The sequence below is a fragment of the Myxocyprinus asiaticus genome, chromosome 22 (assembly GCF_019703515.2).
Source record: "Myxocyprinus asiaticus isolate MX2 ecotype Aquarium Trade chromosome 22, UBuf_Myxa_2, whole genome shotgun sequence".
Taxonomy (NCBI): Eukaryota; Metazoa; Chordata; class Actinopteri; order Cypriniformes; family Catostomidae; genus Myxocyprinus; species Myxocyprinus asiaticus.
Window position 1 is genome coordinate 34,974,062 of NC_059365.1, and position 14,519 is coordinate 34,988,580.

At 39.8% G+C, this 14,519-nt stretch overlaps 2 protein-coding genes across 3 annotated transcripts; both read left to right on the forward strand.

The window, feature by feature from the left end:
- Nucleotides 1-1,937: 1,937 nt before the first annotated feature.
- On the forward strand, nucleotides 1,938-3,759 carry LOC127412967 (uncharacterized). The gene is made up of 2 exons (XM_051649706.1): nucleotides 1,938-2,264; nucleotides 2,418-3,759. Exons 1-2 carry the CDS (start codon nucleotides 2,024-2,026, stop codon nucleotides 3,161-3,163), a joined length of 987 nt encoding a protein of 328 aa, XP_051505666.1. The 5' UTR covers nucleotides 1,938-2,023; the 3' UTR covers nucleotides 3,164-3,759.
- Nucleotides 3,760-11,231: 7,472 nt separating this feature from the next.
- On the forward strand, nucleotides 11,232-14,362 carry LOC127413017 (G protein-regulated inducer of neurite outgrowth 1-like). Of its 2 annotated transcripts, XM_051649797.1 has the most exons (3): nucleotides 11,232-11,405; nucleotides 11,500-11,581; nucleotides 11,891-14,362. In XM_051649797.1, the coding sequence occupies exon 3, from the start codon at nucleotides 11,975-11,977 to the stop codon at nucleotides 13,619-13,621; it is 1,647 nt and encodes a 548-aa protein (XP_051505757.1). In that variant the 5' UTR covers nucleotides 11,232-11,405; nucleotides 11,500-11,581; nucleotides 11,891-11,974; the 3' UTR covers nucleotides 13,622-14,362. The 2 variants fall into 2 exon arrangements, with proteins under 2 accessions (XP_051505757.1, XP_051505758.1); XM_051649798.1 differs by lacking the exon at nucleotides 11,500-11,581.
- The last annotated feature ends 157 nt before the right edge of the window (nucleotides 14,363-14,519 follow it).

Consider the following 14,519-nt stretch of genomic DNA (forward strand, 5'->3'; position numbering starts at 1 on the left):
TACACAAACTAAGGATCTGAAGTACATACGTAGCTAACATATTCATTATGCATGCATTTGCCCTAAAGATTAACTTCCTTGTCAAAGGGCACTGCTAGCAGTCGGCTCTATAGCAAGCTGAGTTGTCAAAAGATGATCTGGAGCTCTCACCCTTAAAAATATATGTGGAGAATGCTCCTGCAGATTTGAGGAGGTGGAAAGGATCAGGTTCTTTATGTTAAACCTGCCATGAGAGCCAGCTACTAAGCCCATAGTACCTTATTACATGTGCTGTCCAAGGTGCTGAAAAGACTTAAGACAGCATGATTTTAGACAGTTGGAGAGACGAATAATCAGCCAGGTTTGGAAGAAATGTATTTCAGAGTCATTCATTTGAAAATGCACACCATTTGCTTTTATTTTGTTTAATTGAAACATGTTTTGATTTACCAATTTTATAACTAATGCACTGAATCCTGTTAAATCTTTTAAGTAAAGCACTGGCAGCTGTGGTTGCCAGAAATTCACAGTGAAAAATACAGTGACCATGTTTCAGGCATTACGGGATGTCATTTTGATGCCTGTGCATTTTTCAGTTCTCTACTGTATAAATCATTATATGGCCATTATGTAAAGACAGTGCACAGTGTCACTCACACAAACACAAAACAAGATCAAGAAAACACACATGACACTAAAATAATCCAACAAACACCAACTAAACAACATATAATGTAACATAAAACACCCCAATGTACATAGAGTAACTGATATTTAAAAAAATAAAAAATAAGAAGAAACATAAATATTTAAATAAAATAAAATAAAATGTGATGAGTCAGGCAGGTTTTTCTGCCAATGGCAAATTTTTGTTTTTCAACATTATTCTAACAATAGCTTTAAAGTAAATGTATCGTCTTGTAAACACATAATATACATTTTCACCATTGACAATAAGGTAAATCATACTTTTACTTCTATAAAACATACTGTATATTTTTACAAAATTTTACCAGAACATTACATGTATTTCCTTAAATAAAATATATTTTTTTCACCTTTCACCTTCACCATGGTAACCAATATTTTTTTTTTTTTTTTTTTTTTTTTTACTGTGGCATTTTTACTTTTATTTATTAATATTCTTTTCGTTAAAAATACATTCTTTTTCTACATTGTAATTTTAAGGAAAAAGGAAAAAGTATATGTATAGGTTTTGCAGCATGACTGTTTTATGAAATGAGCGTCTCCCGAACAGACATTCAAAAATCATAATTTTTCATATGAATCTACCAAGGAAGTCTATAATACCTGGAAATATCTATCTAATAATATTTGCGATTTAAATGTTGCTTGCAATAAATTTCGTTTCGTCAGGGTACACGGTTATGCTGCGTTCCATTCAAGTTGTATGAGGGATATTCCTACTTGATATCTCCGACCATAAATGCATTCCATTCCCGTTCGTTTAGCAGGGGTTTGACTCTCATTAGAGATGTCTCCTAGCAACCCAACTGACAAACAATGCTGCAGCGCTACATTTGTGCTTCAGGTGTACGATTATCAAAAGAGATTATAATGTTTTATACACCTGTTTCTGCAGCAGGCGTTTGTTAAACAAGTTTTAATATCATGTAATGTGGAAACAAACTCATTTATCAATATTACTTAATAAAGTGAATGTTTATCACTTACTTTGTATATCTCCCTGAGTGTCCACATTTTTGTGTGACTACAAGTCTACAAGTTGTAATTCTGACTTAAAGATGCATTCCACTGCACTTTTCCTAGCAGGAAGTTGTAAAATCCGACTTTCCCAGTTGAATGGAACGCAGCACTACTTTTCAAAACTTGATCCAACACTGAATGCTCAAGCAGCCTAATTTACGCTTAGAAAACTCCTGATGTTGCTATAGCGTCTGGGAACGTGATGTCAGCAACGCAATGCATGTTGGGACTTTAGGACACGGAAGCGGTGGTGGATACTGTGTTGAATTGGAAATAGACGGTATAGTTTGTATTATACAGATAAAAATACATAACAATGGTGAATGCTTGTTGTGTAACTAACTGCCATAATCGCACTCATGACCGGCATGGAAACCGTATTTCAAATGGAGTGCGATTTTTCAGCTTTCCCGCCTGGAAACAACACGTTGGATCTCAGGTCTCCGAGTTAACAAAGCGGCTTCGCATGGCATGGGTAGCAGCAGTAAGATGGAAAAACATCACCTTCAACAACATTCCCCGACACATGTTTGTTTGTTCACGGCATTTTCACAAAGGTAAGATATAATCAAAGCACATCTAACTGTTTTTGTTGTTTCCGCTAGCAATGCAAACATGGCGTAGAGTTGTTGCTATACCGCTAACTTTGCACTAGTAACTGGCTGCATAGCTACATAACTAATCAAATAAATTCGGCCTTTTCTTTTTAGGCAAACCAGCCTATGAAATGCTAGAGTGTGATCCTGACTGGGTACCATCATTACATCTCGGGCACACAGAAGTTAAAGCAACGCACTCTGGGCGGTTTAACCAGAGAAAACAGAGACAGCAAGCTGTCACAGGGAATAACGCTGCACCTGCACCACTTGATCTAGCTGGCCAGAGACCAGAGATGGATGAAGCTGCAACACCAGATGGTGCATCACAGATGGATGACACTGGTTCAAAAGACAACACTGCAGAACAGCAGGAATGTCTTTTTTGTAGCTGCAGGCGTGTCGAAATTAACCGCTTGTTGAAGGAGAACAGGAGACTGAAGGAAGAGCTCTCTCAAAAGAAGATGGAGGAGGATTTCTTAAAAGATGATGACGTGAAGGTCAGGTACTACACTGGGCTTCCATGTTTTGCGGTTCTGATGGGTGTGCTGACACAGCTTCTTCCCTGCCTGCCACAGACCGGCCGAAAACTTTCACCTTTTCAGATGCTCCTCTCAACTCTGATGTGCCTGAGGCTGAATCTGCCAATCCAGCACATTGCATACCTGTTCTCTGTGGCTCGAAAGACTTTGTCCACCACATTCAGAGATACCATAGGTACAATGTTTACACATCTCAAACCCTTGGTGCACTGGCCAGAGAGGCATTGCTTGCAAACCACCATGCCACATCAGTTTGTAGAGGCTTTTGGCAATCGTGTAGCAGTTATTGTGGACTGCTTTGAAATTCGCATTGAATGAGCATCAAATCTCAAAGCTAGAGCGCAGACATTTTCCCACTACAAACACCAGCACACCATAAAATATCTCATTGGCATTACACCACGGGAGCTATCTCTTTCATTTCCCAAGGGCGGAGAGGTCGTGTCAGTGACAAGCATGTGACTGAGAATAGTGGCCTTCTTAATAAACTATTGCCTGGGGACTTGGTGTTGGCAGATCGCGGATTTGACATCAGAGACAGTGTTGGACTGATGTGTGCAGAAGTGAAAATACCTGCATTCACAAGAGGATACAGCCAGCTGGATGCAAAAGATGTAGAGGAGACATGCCAGATAGCTCACCTCAGGGTTCACGTGGAGAGGTTGATTGGATGTGTACGCACAAAGTACACCATACTAAGTGGAATTGTACCAGTGAGCATGGTACTACCATGTCAAGGTGAGGACATGACATTCCTTGACAAGATTGTGACTGTATGCTGTGCCTTGACTAATATGTGCCCTAGCGTTGTTATGAAACCATAAACTATGACATTAAACATGTTCACTATGCATGAACAGCATATCCTGCGTTATCAGTGTAATTCATGTTGCATACCACCTGTTACCATAATAAATGACAAAGTAGTTCAATTCTGTATCTCTTTATTTGTGTATCATGACACACTGAGGTAAATGTGTACAGTTTACAGTAACTGATACAACATACAAAACAGGTAAGTGGCAGTGTAACCTTAACAACACATAAAACGGTAATTTTAAGTTAAATAGAAAAAAAAACATTGCACCTAAAAGTTCAGTGCTACTGTAGTGCAAATACAACAGGTATAAGAGGTAACAGCGGTGTAACCTTCAAGTATCAAGAACACAGATAACAAGGCAATAAGTAAACGCGTTAAATAGAAAACTAAAAATGAAAACCTATTGGAACATTACATGAAAATGTAAATACAATACTGTCCAGTAATTAAAAAGAACTATAAATACAAAAACACACTTGTGCTCCAATGTTTCAGTGTGTGCAGGAGGCACAGAACCATAACTCGCTTTCTGAAGGTGCCAGACTGAGTCCCACACAGCTGAGGTGGAACCACTGGACTGCACAGTTTTCGTTTTCACAAGCCACCATGTCATCCTGGTCTTCAGGCCCTCTGCAAATGCACCAGAGTATTTTTATGTGCCTGTGTTCTTGCCCTTTTTGTGTGAGATGGCTGTAACTCTGTTGAAACAGGTGTCTTTGTGGAGGCTGGTCGAGTATAGAAACACGACACAAGCTCAGGTAGTGAAACTTTGTGGAAGAACTCCTGTGCTCTCTTTAGAATTGTTTTCCAGTAGTCCGCATCCGGTAAGACCCGAACCACAGCACAATCATTCGCCGTCCACACAACAAAGTCACAAAACTGTGACCCAGTAACAAAGATCTGTGTTTTTACTTGGCTGTAGTACTTGTGTGTCTGTTTCAAGTGTAACTTCCCATCAGTTAGCTGGAGACAGAAGTTGCTGTCATCTGCACAGGCCTGCAGGATGGAGTTGTTGCAGTACTTAAATGTGCATTTAATTTCCAGACAGCCTTTCCCACAACATGTGCAGTGAATGAGCCCGTCAGGTGATGCCCCAACCTCAGGAAATAATGGATTTATTATGAATCCACACTGCTCCACTTTCAGGTTCCTGTGCTGGGGTGCTGTCAATGTGACATAGGTCTGCCTTTCTGTTTCTTCATTGTCTATCCCCCATCTGATGGCAGCTGAGGTTGCTGTTTTTTTGGGATAGCACACTCTTGACACAGTTGATGTAGCTGGTTTGTCAACACTAGTGGACATAACGGTATGCATATTGGAAGCTGTTATTCTTTCTGCTCTTGATGTGTACCAAGCAGGCGATCGATGTTGCAGTCTCTTCTGAGCTTCCACTGTAGCTGCCTGTGTCTCTGTTACCGCTACCAGGTGTGTGATGATGTTGCAATGCTGGAGCAGGACAGGTAGTTCGCATCCATCCTTTCCTGGGTCATGAAGGTGCAGTAGGGACTTTGGCACTACATGTGGCTTAACAGGGTCTGTATAATGATGGTGGTTCTCCTCAATCCCAGAAAGACAAACAGCCTTGCTGTGAGTGTGCAAAATCTGAAGCAGGGGTGACAGGTCTGAAAGTGTGGGCTTATGCCCACAAGGACTTGCAGAGCCAAAACAAGTACGTATCCCTGACATTCCTCTCTCCCCATTGATGCACTTGTCGAGTGCCACCCTCTTAGCTGCACTAGAGGAGAAGTCAATCTTGTAGCCCACCTCTGCTTGGACCTTGTCAACACTAGCCGGTATCATCCAGTAGGCTGGAATGTCAGTGACAGTCTTGGTCCCCTGTATCCGGACTGCTGCTTCAATTTTAAACAGGAGAGCCCCAACATGTGTGCAAGACTCTGCTATGCCAGCCATGCATGTGCAGTATGCACACTCCACTTGGCCACTGGAGCTGAGGATCAGCCATGGCTTGAGTGGAGGTTCATTTAGGCGTTGAGAGTGCAAAACCTAAGATATAAAAATATACTGAAATAAGTATAAAATGAATAATAAAACACAATAAAAATATCTCTAATCATCTATGTTATATGAACAGGGCTCACACTAAACATCAAACTCAGAATGTAGTCCACAATGTGCAGAAACAACAACAAAAAAAAGGTTTTAAGTTTGAAAGTTTTAGTTTAGTAGTTTTAAAAGTTAGAATTTTAGATAGATCGATAATACACAGATTGATCGATGATACACAGATAGATAGATAGATAGATAGATAGATAAGAATGTGGCCTAAGTGAAAAACAAACTGTCATTACTAAATGTGCTGCTGATGAAAATGATGAAGTTTAGAGTGGTGAAAGAGGTGTGTGTTTGTTACATACCTTTGTGCGAACAACCGTTTTCTGGTTGTTGACACGGAAAATCTGCAGGTCCTGCACCCATCCATTTGTGAACTGCAGGTGGGCCTCGAGAGATTTATAATTTCTAAATTGCTCATATGTGTACACACTGACACCACATCCGGGAAGGTTACGTGCGGTAGCTCGTTAAGATCATCGGACCCCTTTTTGTGTTCGTACGGTTCGAGCCCGATGATTTCCTTGATTTTTTGTAAGTACCGCAACTTTGCTTCCTTGTTGAGCTTTTCTCTATATAGAATCTTGCACTTGGTCTTCGTTCGGTCCATTATTGTTTTGTGTTTTTTTCTGTTTATTATCGCTGTATACTAATATCTGATAACTGATGAGCATGTCCTAAAACATGGCGGGAACTACCCAGAATGCAATGCGTAGTGGCGTAGTTTCCCAAGCTATAACAATGCAAAAAGCACTTACCAAATTACTTGAAGTGAAAATCAGTCCTCCTTTCCTGTTTAATAAATTAAGCAATCACACGGTCATGCAGAACATCTCAGGTTTGTAAATCCATAAGGATCTCTTTCTCAGTGGCGATAGCGGCAGTAATGACAGTTGACTGGTCAGCAAGATCTCGCGCTCTCCGCTTTCAAATTACGTCACTTGAAGCGTGATTGCGTCACTCAAGCCAGCTAGAAGGCCTCGACCGGGACATATCCTAAAGATCACACCCACCAAGAACAAATAAATCAGTCTGATTGGCTGATGAATCTGATAATCTGACTTTAGTTGCTCATTCATTTGCACTGTTGAGGGATTCTGAAGTAATTTCGAAGGCCTGAGGGGGTGGAGATCAAACTCACGTGCTGCTTCGGGCATGCGATTTGTGAAAGAGTTGTCACACTTTGCTTGTAAGCATCAAGGAATCAATTCTGACTGGATAAACTTTTTGTTTTTCTCTGTTTGTTTGTAGATTAATTAAGAGTGGAAAGCAATTAAAAATGCATAGACAAAAAGGTTATTGAGAGTGAAAGGATGAAAAATATGTATATATTTGGCATGTTAGGCCAGCAGAGAAGACTTTGCTGGCCCTGAGAATTCGCCACTGGTATTGACAGCATCTAAACGTCATCATTTTACGTATTAACACCTATAGAAACATACAGTTGTTTACATGTACTGTTTGAATTGATTAATGTTGAATAATTAATAGATTTAATCAGTTAATTACATTTAATTTATAATCAATGAGATTAGTTAAATGCCATCACATTTATTTAACGCAGCTGACATTGTAATATGACATTTTAATGGTTTAATTCAGTTCTGTGTGATTTCTGCTGCCCTATACAACGTTTTAAAGGATTACATCACTTTAACCAAGACTACACTTTAAAATGTTAAAATGAATAAAAACTCTTTAATCATTTAATCATTCATTAAGCATTTAATTTTATTTTTGTTTGCCATGGGACACAAAAGGAGTTTTCATAATATGCCAAAAAAAAACTAAATAAACCACAAACAGCACCTTAAAACAATAATAAAATTAATCCATACATTTGTTAGCTATAATCCAAATCTTCAGACTGTTTTCTGTGAAGAACAGACCCAAATTCAAGCCTTTTATTCAATGATGTCCATCTCCATCTGCTGCTGCGCTGTTGCACCCACTATAACCGTCAACCTGTTGGTTTTTTCAAATGTTTATTTTTTTTATCCCCTTTTCTCCCAATTTTGGAATGCCCAGTTCCCACTACTTAGTAGGTCCTTGTGGTGGCACAGTTACTCACCTCAATCCGGGTGGCAGAGGACAAGTCCCAGTTGTCTCCGCTTCTGAGACCGTCAATCCACACATCTTATCACGTGGCTCGCTGTGCATGACACCGTGGAGACTCCCAGCATGTGGAGGCTCATGCTACACTCCGTAATCCACGCACAACTTATCACGCACCCCATTGAGAGCGAGAACCCCTAATCGTGACCACAAGGAGGTTACCCCATGTGACTCTACCCTCCCTAGCAACCGGGCCAATTTGGTTGCTTAGGAGACCTGACTGGAGTCACTCAGCACACCCTGGATTCGAACTCAAGACTCCAGGGGTGGTAGTCAGCGTCAATACTCGCTGAGCTACCCAGGCCCCTTTGTTTTCAGAATTAAAAAATTGTCACCTCAAGCATTATGACCAGCAGTTTTATGGCAGTGATGTTGAATGCTTATTGTTTCTGAAGTGTCTCGTGACCGTTTGCGACACGCCGTATTCTGCTATGTATATGTTTGACTGAGGTATCACAGCACTGGTATGGAGTGCATCAGGAGAAGATTTACAGCAATTAATCGTTTAAATTCCACCATTTAACTCAAACAAAGCTATTGAATGCCTTCAGGGAGCACATCAGATGCAGCGCATTGCCCTTTGGGCTACTTTTGTACTGAATTTTGCTATTTTTCTGAGAAAAGTTTTTGATTAAATTGATCTGCCTGTTATGTGTTTTATATACTTAATAAGTGGTTATGATTAGGTTTAGGAGTAGGTGTGGGATTAGTGGCTGTTTAATATATATAAATGAATATATTGTATCAAAAATTATTGCTACTGTACATTAATCTACTTGTTACATGTTTTTATATTGTTGAAATGTGGTTATGTTTAGAGGTTAAGGGTAGGGTTAAGTGATCTAAAATATCTATAAAACAGTAAAAATGTAAAAAAATATATTTATAATTGTTACGTCCCAGGACATATTTCTTTCTTTATTTATTTCCTTGTTACATCTGTGGATGAAGTGGTTGATTGTATATTGATTATACAGTGTTTGTATGTTTTTTGTTGTTTTCCTTGTGTTCTCTCTCTGTCATTTTCCCAACCAGATTAACTGACATCAGTTGCCAATGATTAAGGTCAAGTGCTGAGCTGCTCTGATTGGTGGACAACATGGGGAACATGTGGATAAAGCTGAGATGGAAAGTCAGCTAGAAGAAACTCCTTCCTCCTGCTCCAGTATGTGCAATGTTGGTGTTTAGTACTGTTGTTATTAAGAACTTGAAGTTGCAATCTATGGTAAACAGTTGCCTTTTTTTTTTTTTTTTTTTTTTTTTTTAAACAATCTTATGAGTGTAAAATCCTTTGTTGGGTGTGTGCTTAGTTCCATCCCTTAACATTTATGGAAGCAGTAGAGAGGTGGGCGCCACTTTTGTTGTTAACCTTGTTTTCTCCTGTTTATGGCTAGATAGGGAGTGAGGCTAGACTTCTGTTGTTAATTTTCTATTTCTTTATTTGTAAGGGTAAGTAGTTTGTGCCTCCCATCAGCTAGACTCCTTTTGTTTATTATTTTGGCCTGGTCCCCTCGAAGTCTTAATGCTTCCTTTTGTGTTCATAGAAGAAAATAAACTTGTAACTATTATTGTAACCTGCTGTTATCGGTTGGGACAGGAGTGAAGACCTCCATATACTTTTCATTTAAATAATTTTGTTCTTTATCACTTGTTTTCTCCCCCACACCTAGACGGGGAGGAAACATAACAATCGATTTGTGTATTCAAATATCTTTGTAATGGAGTTGTCAATATTGTAAGTTTCTAAAGCTATGAATGTTTGTTTTAGGTGCTTTCAAACATCCATATTCTACATTTTAGTATCTATTCAAATGTACAAAAATTTTAAATATAAATGTACACACAGCATGTATATTACTGAGATCAGGCTGTTATAAAATAAGACTATATTTGAAGTTTGAGATGAATCTGCTTGGTAAGTGTGGTGATGGGGGGCATATGTTTGAGGGAGTGGTGTGGCTAGACAAGCTGGTTGTGTTCGAGAAGTTTAAGAGTTTTGTTGCATTGAACTGACAAATAAAAATCCCTGAGATGGCTGCACTCAAATGAACTGAAGACAGAGAATAAAAGCCTACCTGAAGTGTGTTACTGCTCCCTGTCTCCTTCCATATCCAAACCCTTAAAGAGTGTTACAGGAAGTCTGTATTTACCCACAGAATCAATTGTTTTTAGTTTGACTTTTAAAGTAAATTTTAATGGTAATAACATTAATACTTTAACCACAGGCCTAATAATTCTTTTACTGAAAATAAATTATTTCCAGTATAATATCAGTTATAAGGAACACATTTTAGGTTTGGTGTCGAAGAAGGGGCACTTTAGCCTTACAGATGGGGCAAAGGTTGTGCCCCAATAAAAGTTGGGAAACACATATATGAAGATTGTACAGCTGTATGTCAGCTATTACAGTGAAATAAACTATCCTGAATTGTTTATTAAATATGTTATAAATAATTCCACTTGCAGGCAAATGTAACAGTTAGTGTTCATGCCTACAGTAGACACAAATGTCAAACAGTTCTAACCTTAGGAAAGGCTTCTCACTGTGACTAAATTCACAGTTGATCTTTCTGCCCTCTGCTCTGCTTGCTCCCCTGTATTCTCCTCTTCCACATCCCCATCATTTTTACATCCCTATTTACTTCCTCCTCGTTTTTCTGCAATGGCAGGCTGGATCCTCTTGTTTTTTGAACATGGCATGTGTCCCATGAGCACAGTACATACCCCCCCCCCCCCCCCCCCGAATGTACATGGCTGGTTGCTAGGCAACAGGTATTCTGTGGGAGCGTGTGATTGGCAAAAGCCCTTATTTCAATGGTGAGAACATAGGCGATAAAACACACCTCTCTAGCAAGCACTTCCATGGCCAGTATGCAAGTACACACTTGCGCACATACAAAAAGAATCTTGCAGCGGTTGTTTATTTATATGCAAATTATACTGTAGTTGACATTCAGGCACATACTTGACTGCTGTTCGCTAAAAATCAAAAAGAATAGTTATTATAGCAAAGATCCAGATGATGTATTGCACATATATGCAATCTAGTGACTTACATTGTCTTGTAGTAAACCAAATTACTAGTAAGTGTCTCTTATGAAATTTTTATTTTCATTGTACTTCAGAAGGGACAAGGCAGTGATCACAGAGCCATTATTACTGGTTCATCCATTTAGTGTCTTGTCTGTCAATCTAAATGCATTTCATTTGAGTTTTTATTACAAAGGAGCCTTGTCTTTATTTTTCTAAAACATAACAGAATATTAATCATCATTGTTTTCTTCTGATTAAAGAGCTAGAGTGACTTTGTCATTTCATTACCACTCACTCTGCCAGGTTGAGTCTGGTTTCCAGGGAAACTAAAAATCAGAAGCTTTCAGTACACTCAGCCACAGTGAAATCCAAAGACCACCATCCACTGAGATTCTTCTGGAAAACAAACAATCTACAGTCTGCTTCTTATCATCATGAGAGGAGCATGGAGTGTGAAAATACGCCTTAGCTGTGAAATCTTTGAAAAGATGGATACAGTTCTCGGTTGGTCTTACAGTTGAGGTATGTATCATTGGGGCTTATTATTATACTACGACAGTCTCATTGTGTATCATCATAGTTTTTTTTTTTTTTTTTTTTTGATTCATTGAATCAGACAGCTGCTTTCCGAAACAGGGACATCATTTGATCTCTCTCAAAACTGAATCGACGTATTGACAAGGGATACTATTGTACTTGTAAGTATTATGAGGCTGAAGTTTTATGTATTTTTATTTCAAGAATAGAATGGATGAATTTTGTGAGTGTCTGTGATTCTTGCAAAACATCCATCATATGCTTAATTGATCTCATATCACTAACTGTGGTGGCAATTTGATCTGTAACAGGTTTTCAAACCTATTATCTAATCTTTAATCTTGTTTTCAATTCTGTTAAAGCCATTTTTGTGTCATTATTAATGCATGACAAATGTTCATTTTCATATTGCACTTGAATGAACAAAATGCATTTATGGGATTTTCCCCCTATTTTTTCTCATCTTTTAGCTAAACCATCACTGGTGTGAGACAGTCAAGCTCTGATATTTCCCTACTCCTCTCCCAAATCAACACAAGCCCATATCTCAACCCATGGAGGGTCCTGTTCTGACAGAAAGTGAAGTTTGGAAAGTTGGTTCAGGGACCAACTCAAGTTTAAACACTGATGACAGAAGTATAGACTATTCACCCCTTATGAGTGACACAGTTAGTGACGAAAACCTGACAAAAGCATCTGAAAACCCTGGGATCATGGTTCAAGAGGATATGAGCAGCACCATCCAGGAGCAGTCCGAACAGGTTACACCAGATCATATTAAGACAGTAATTTCACATGAGCTACGATTAGAAGAGGATTTATCCTCCACTCAAACAGCAGTCAAGAGCGATGAACCATTGGAACCAATGTGCCAACAAGAGAAGAGTGCTAACCAAGCAGAAGAACCTGCAGCTAAGACTGACCGACAAGACCTCAACCTGGAGATTAACCAGGAAATCACCATACTGGTAACCAATCATGACTCTACTTTGGAATCTGAGGAAGTTGAAGATTTTGGGGAACAGAAGACTTCCAGCTCCCCTACTGAAGCTAAGACATCAATTGAGGGTGGAGGACAAACTGAGGATGAGAGTCTGGATGGTTCCATCATAGTGGCAAATATGATTGAGGTCAGCCAAGTACAGAAGACTAGTATTAGTCTTAGTAACAGCAATGTTGATGAGCCAAATTTGCCTGGAGGTCAGGGACAAGAGGACAATAAGAACTGTAAGAGTGAGAGCAACAATGGGATAAACATGGAAAAAACCCAGCAGGAAAACAAGCAAAGCACAGGTTCAAGTCCCCCACCAAAAACAGACTCAAGCAGCACACAAGCTAACACAAAAACTGAACCAAGGACCTCTTTAAATGTGAGTGTTGCTGGTCTAAAAGATCAGCCTACGCAGTCTGAGGCAGTAGAGGTCAACACAAGATTGGAGAAAACCGAATCTTCAGAATCCAGGGATGCTAGGCTGCTTTCTCAAGAGGCGGCCTTGAGTTGCTCGCCTGGACGCCAACAGCACGTGCAAACCCAGGTCAGTCTGGAGGTTATGTATCAGTCCGTGGCCACCAGCCCCATGACTCCTCCTGTGGGTTCTGCTGCTTTCCTTTTTCCCTCTTCCTTCGGGAAACTGGCCAAGAAGTGCAGTACAGACACAGTACAGACCATAGAGACAAAAGACGCTGAGTTGCAAGTGGGCTTGAAGGTGGAATTTCGTTCAGTTGCCACAGCTCCTATGAGCCCAATCATTCTGACTGCACCTGAGGTGATCCCAGAGCCAGAGCCACGACCAGGGGTGGCCCTAGAGGAAGTGCCAGAACCTGTGCAGGAAGTGAGCTGGGATGAAAAGGGGATGACTTGGGAGGTGTACGGTGCAGTGGTTGAGGGGGCAGTGTTGGGTACAGCCATCCAGAAACACCTGGAGAAACAAGTGAAAAAACAGAACAAACAACCTTCAGCCTTGCCAACTCTGACAGATGCTCCACACATAGACCCAACAGAAACACCTGTGCCGCAGCCTTCTAGTCCTCCCCCTACATCAGACCCCAACGAAACAAGCCCAGCAAAAGGACAGAGCAATAATAAAGAGGACAAGAAAGGTTCAAGGGGCAGGCATCAACAGAATCTTGTTCAACAGTGGTTTAGGAATGTCCGGCGGCCAAGCTGTTGCTCCAGACCCCATCAAGATGAGGAAAACTAAGGAACACATGACACACAGTCTAAAGGCTCGGTCACATTCACCCTTGCACAGTGAAATTCCACAGAAGAAATACAGTCAAGGGGATTCCGCACAATCAGGAATTTCGCTTCCAGTGGCAAAGAAATCTGTCAATGCAAATTTTGGGTTCAAATTTGGTGAACTTTGGCATGCAATATTGAACTATAGAAAGTTGTGTGGTTTGGCAGTGAGCTCTGTGTGGTCGGTCCTCTTATAAAGCAAATTCAGGTTTCACAGGCGCTCCTCCTTCGCAAATGCCTTCTTCGCCGATGATATTTCACCATGCAAGGCTGAATGTGACCAAACCATGATGATGGCCCTAATCAGACAATCTCTCCCAGATTTGGCTTCAGTGATGGCCCATTGCACGGTTGGGTTTTGTTCAATGATAAGCCCCTTTAACATTCCCTACTAGGAGTTTTTTTCTTTACAGAGCACTTTAAGGCCTCTGTAATGACTCGAATGGACATTGCACCACAGAAAGCTCCCCATATGTATAATGATGATCACCCATAATTATCATTTAATTAGGTTTGGTTTCAAACACTTAGGACAAATACAGTATAGACATTTTGATTTCTGCTTGCTTTCTGGTTATTTTGAAATGGCAATAACCAGCTTTGTTACTTTGAGTGTTTTTCTCCTCTTTTCTGTCAAGACCTTGTTACACAGATGTTGTGGTCAGTAAGGATCACTTTTAAAGTGCCCTTTGACATACAAAAGTTATACACAAGTAATTATACCTTTAACATTGTTATTATTCAACATGTAAATATAAATTCATTATTTTATATATATATATATATATATATATATATATATATATATATATATATATATATATATATCAGGAGCAGTAGAGTAGATTTATGGAGTGACA

Coding starts and splice junctions, on each gene's coding strand:
- LOC127412967 (XM_051649706.1), top strand. CDS start 2,024: ATGGTGAATGCTTGTTGTGTAACTAACTGCCATAATCGCACTCATGAC. Junction 2,265..2,417: donor TTCACGGCATTTTCACAAAG/GTAAGATATAAT, acceptor TTTTCTTTTTAG/GCAAACCAGCCTATGAAATG.
- LOC127413017 (XM_051649797.1), top strand. CDS start 11,975: ATGGAGGGTCCTGTTCTGACAGAAAGTGAAGTTTGGAAAGTTGGTTCA.